The following is a 5,118-nucleotide window of genomic DNA, read 5'->3' on the forward strand; positions in this document are numbered from 1 at the left end:
GGAATGCTTCATGGGCCGCCCTAGAGACACACTAAGGGCTCAACACCTAGGTGATAGGCCCCCAATGAAACGGGCACAAGTGGCATTCGAGATATGCCTTAGAAAACATGGAATGATGCTCCATATCCTCCAATAAAAGATGTGGTCTCAAAAGACACTTGTCTTTCTAGAAGTTAGAGAACCTTAATTAAGGTTAACCTTATTCCACCTTGTGAGAGGCTTTTCTTGCAACAACGTGCATCCAATACGACTAGCCTAGCCAAGCGATCGTCTTAGATATATCGAATACTGTGCCCTGCCTAACTGTCTGCCAGCTCTCTCTCTCTCTCTCTCTCTCTCTCTCTCTCTCTCTCTCTCTCTCTCTCTCCTGCCTAACTGTCTGCCAGCTCTCTCTCTCTCTTTCGTTCATTCATACGGCATTCCCGCCCCACCTACAGTCACGTCTTTGCAAGCACCGCCAAAGCTTCTCTCTCTCTCTCTCTCTCTCTCTCAATTTTACACAGCGCTCTAACTAGAAGGTAGCTTACCTGACACCAGCCGCGTCATGACAACAAATTGTCCGAACCGCTTCTCTCATTCAATTGGGATCAATCCAATTGCATCCCTGCATTTGGATCCCATCAGAAAGTAAGGATCCTACTGTTAGTTCAGGTCTTAGTAGTCTCTCTTGGTTATAATCCTGTGGTTAGCTATGGATCCGATCAGAGAGAAGAGTCATGGCATCACTGTGATGCTGAGAATTAGCATCTTTGCCATGATATCCATGCTTATCATCGCCGACTGCCTCGTGATTGCAAGTAATCCTGGTAGTAGGAAACTCAATTCTTCAAAATTAAATTCTCCGACTAATGACGTAACACTAGTGACAGATAGTATGATTGGTGGCAGCAGAAGGTTACTTGGGAAAGTGGAAGAAGCAGCACAAGAGCAATTAGAACCAGTCAATATTGATTCTGGTCATGATGGGAGAATGAAGGCCCTTCACCTGAGATTGTTTCATAGAAATGCTTTGGAATCTCCTATCAGGAAGGAATTCTCTAGCAAGGAGGAGATGATCATGGATCTGGTCAACTCAGATGGGAAGAGGATCAGAGGGTTTTTGGCCTCCCTCACCAATGCAGGCGCGTGTGAGACCGATCATCCATATAACTATCACAGCCCCCCTTATGGCGATCAACCAGACAATGCCGTAGTACCGTCGCTATCAGCACCTTCGCCACCACCCGGAGCTTCGCCTCCTATCAAAACCGATGGTGTCTCTCCATCTCCGTCACCATTGGCCATGTATGAAGAGTTTGGGGGGCGTCTGACATCCGGTGCGAATCTGCCAGGCAACATTGGGCAATACTTTGTTGAATTCTTCATTGGTACTCCTGGCCAGAGATTCCTTTTCATAGCAGACACTGGCAGTGACCTTGTGTGGGTGCCCTGCTCTCTTTGCCCAGATTGCAACACCACACTATCAATGTTTTCATCCTCAGCATCATCATTCCTGGCACCGCAATTGCCGCCAGCACCCTCACCACTGTCATCATCTCCACCAGGGGCTACCTTCTTTCCTGAAAGGTCATCCAGCTTTACCCCCATTATGTGTCCATCTGATGAATGTAATCTAGTGCCACCCCCACCAGGGGCCACATGTTCTGACAAATCTCCTACCAGCTGCACTTATGCATATGGGTATAGTGATTCCTCTCAAACAACTGGCATTTTTGCCTTTGACACAATCACAATGACGTCTACCTCAGGTGCCAAATTGGAGATCAAGGATGTGGCTTTTGGCTGTGGCACAAACAACACAGGGCCCAGCATTACCAAAGTAGGAGGGGTCTTAGGCCTTGGGAGAGGTCCCATCTCCTTCCCAAGCCAAGTTGGCTACCTCTATGGCGACAAATTCTCATACTGCTTCACAGCTTTCTTCAAGAGACATTCGAGCAGCGCTCTGACCTTCGGAGACCGCCATGCAGGCATGCGCCTCCTCCGCCCACTCACATACACACCTTTTTTGACGAACCCAATGTCTGAGACTTTCTACTACATTGGCATTGAGGGTGTGAAGCTTGATAGTGAGCTTCTGCTCATCCCTCCCTCTGTATGGGCCATCCAAAAGGACGGCAGCGGCGGCGCAATCATCGATTCGGGCACGACACTGACATTCTTCCAGCAAGTGGCATATGACATGATATTTCAAGCTTTTGTCAGAGCCATACAGTACCCCATGGGGCCCCCGACTGCGGGGCTCGATCTGTGCTACAACATATCAGGGGTGGAGGAGCCACGGTTTCCGAGGCTATCTATCGTGCTGAAGGGCAATGGGATGCTGCGGCCGCCGCCGACGAACTATTTCCTGAGCCCAACAGAGGAGCTCAGGTGTCTGGGACTGATGGGCAGCCCAGGGGTGACTGTGATTGGCAATCTGATGCAGCAGAACTACTATGTGGAATATGACAGGCTGAACAACAGGCTGGGCTTTGCCAAAGCACAGTGCTCTTCTGGGAATTGAGATTTAACGTTCCCCTGACTGTTTGTCGAACTGATGAGCAATAAGTCCCCTTACTTAAGCATGAGGCACTGTCCTGACACAGTGCTCATCTAATGCTCCCCCTGACTCATTGAATTCATCTGCAAATAAGTCCCCTTGCTTAAGTATGCTGCACTGTCCGATTACTCATCCGAACAGTGGACCTTCTACCCTCGTCGTCTGTTCTTTTTTCATATGCATGGGCTGACATGTGCCGCTGAATCCCTTGTTCATTATTAGGTGGGAGAATTTATCTGCCTAAGCATCACCTCACGAGGCCAAAAGCTGGCGAATGCATGTGATGATCATCCAATAAATGTGTCCTTATCGTTACTAAAAATAACATTTACACCTTGATCTAACGGGCAATGCTTCCCTTGGGTGTTTGGTAAGAAGTAAGTAAACGTGCTACATTGAAATTTCTTGCATTTACTTGTATATTAGATGTTTGTATGCTTCTAGTAACTCTTAAGGTTGGAACCCAATCTTCACTTTCTTATTGACATGATGATCACTATACAATCCACGAACCATGCAATACCTTTATCTTTCCAATTATCATAATTGCAAAACTAGGTGTTGTGGTCAAATGTGTCCATAATTGTGAGGGCATCACTAGGGACCATACCATGTCAACATGCCATGGCTATTGTAGATTGTGAATTGAAGAAAGCTCAACTTCTATAAGCCAATGGGATAAGAGGAATCATAGTCATAGACATGAACTTGGTATGTGATAAGGTCCAAATTCTACCAATATCTAGCAGTTTCATGAGAGTTATGGATAGAAGTAGAGGACTAAAAGATGAAGCACTTAAATATATTTAATGTTTGGGTTATACAATGCATGGAGTCATCTTTTAGTTTCCCTCTATGGAGGGTTTCAACGTGTTTCAATTATAGACCCTATATCATATATGCGGTGTTATCTAATCCAAGGGGTTTTAGGTCCTTGCTTGGGCCTCACCCTTTGTAAGGCTTTAGGGTTGGGTTAGTAGGGGGATTTTTGATATTGTAGTGTAGGATCATCCCTTAGATTATCAAAGTTATAAAGGCTCTTGGACGCATAGCTCTTGTGCTATAGTGATAGCTTCTATGGGAGCTAGCTCATGTCTTCTAATAAAAGGCTTACGTCCATGTCTCATGTGTTTTCTATGTTGATAGCTCGTATGGGAGCTAGCTCATGTCTTCTAATGTGAGGCTTATGCCCATATCTCATGTGTTAGTTCTTATTAATCTAAGAAGTGAGCACTACTATCACAATGTAGTGTATGTCTACCATTGCTTATTTGGAGCTACCTTGTTAAAAAAATGATTTTGTAAAATATCAACAGTTCAAAGAAAATGAGTGTTATTATATCAACACCACACATTCATAATTTTAGCAATACATTCAATGTTGTTGGAATTTTTAGTAGTATGTCCATACATTTGGCACTAGGAATCAAAAGGATTTTTATAGGATTGGATATTATCATGTAGAAATTACATGATGCAATGGATAGAATCTAAGCAAGGAGTAGAGAATACATAGCAAATATGAGAAGAACAAAAACTGTTTTGATTTTAAATGAATTATACAAAGATGGCCCTGTCCATGCATGCACTTCCACTATGAATCATAGATGGCAATCTACATAGATGACAGGCAAAGAGCTTAAGGGTAGTTGGAAGAACTCTCACTCGGTGAAAGATATATTGACAATGGTTTTGGAGGGGTCTTCCTTTTATAGCTCGAGAAGATAGTCTAGTCGGCATGTCCAACCATATTATGAACTTTCCCTAGTCAACCAAATAATATTCCATGAAATATTTTCTTTACTGCTGCTAATAATTCACACACTTTACAACTCAATGCATTGTGCCTCGAGTTGCTACCACTATAACTACTCTATCTAACCCAAGGCTAGATCTACGAAGGTCACATTTTTGTCATATGGTGACATAGACCTCATCTAGTATACAAGTTAGGACCCCCATGCTCACACATGGCTTCTCCTCATAATAGAGGCCTTATAGCTTAGAGCACCATGGATCATCGGTGGCACCTTACGAGGGTGGGGCATTGATAATATCTAACATATCCAACTATTACTTAAAATTGGATTGTCATATATCTTGCTATATGCATTAGGGGAGATTTGAGGTCTCAAAAATGCCCTATAAGCGATCCTAGAGAGAGAAAATATTTTAGAAAATAAAATAATCTTTTATATTTTCATTTTTTAATATTTTGGTAAGTAAATATATCAAAAATCGTTAATAAGCCATTGTCATGATATTCTCGTGGTCACATCAAACCTAGAAATCTAGGCTGCTATAAAGGTAACAAAGGTTATCATAATGAAAATCTTACTCATCCTCATTAAAGTAGAAACTAATATTTAGTTTGAATTTTTTTGACGTTTGATTACTTCCCTCCATTCTTACTCTCTTTGTTATTTCCCCTCCTTACTAGTTTCTTCTTCGTTTTTCTTCTTGTTTCTAATTCACATAGTTTTTCAATCCAATCTTCTAATCACATCCTTAGCTACGGATCGGTCATCCAATGATCTTTGTAGCTCTAGTAAAATACCTCTCTATCATCTTCATATTGA

General features: G+C 42.9%; 1 protein-coding gene across 1 annotated transcript; it reads left to right on the forward strand.

Moving 5' to 3' along the window:
* The first annotated feature begins 380 nt into the window (after positions 1–380).
* LOC148014043 (aspartic proteinase nepenthesin-1-like) lies at positions 381–3,131 on the forward strand. The gene has a single exon (XM_087667249.1). It carries the CDS (start codon positions 692–694, stop codon positions 2,501–2,503), a length of 1,812 nt encoding a protein of 603 aa, XP_087523375.1. The 5' UTR covers positions 381–691; the 3' UTR covers positions 2,504–3,131.
* Positions 3,132–5,118: the final 1,987 nt, after the last annotated feature.

Source organism: Lygodium microphyllum, chromosome 25, assembly GCF_053477565.2.
Source record: "Lygodium microphyllum isolate KBCC chromosome 25, Lygodium_microphyllum_v1.1.10, whole genome shotgun sequence".
Taxonomy (NCBI): Eukaryota; Viridiplantae; Streptophyta; class Polypodiopsida; order Schizaeales; family Lygodiaceae; genus Lygodium; species Lygodium microphyllum.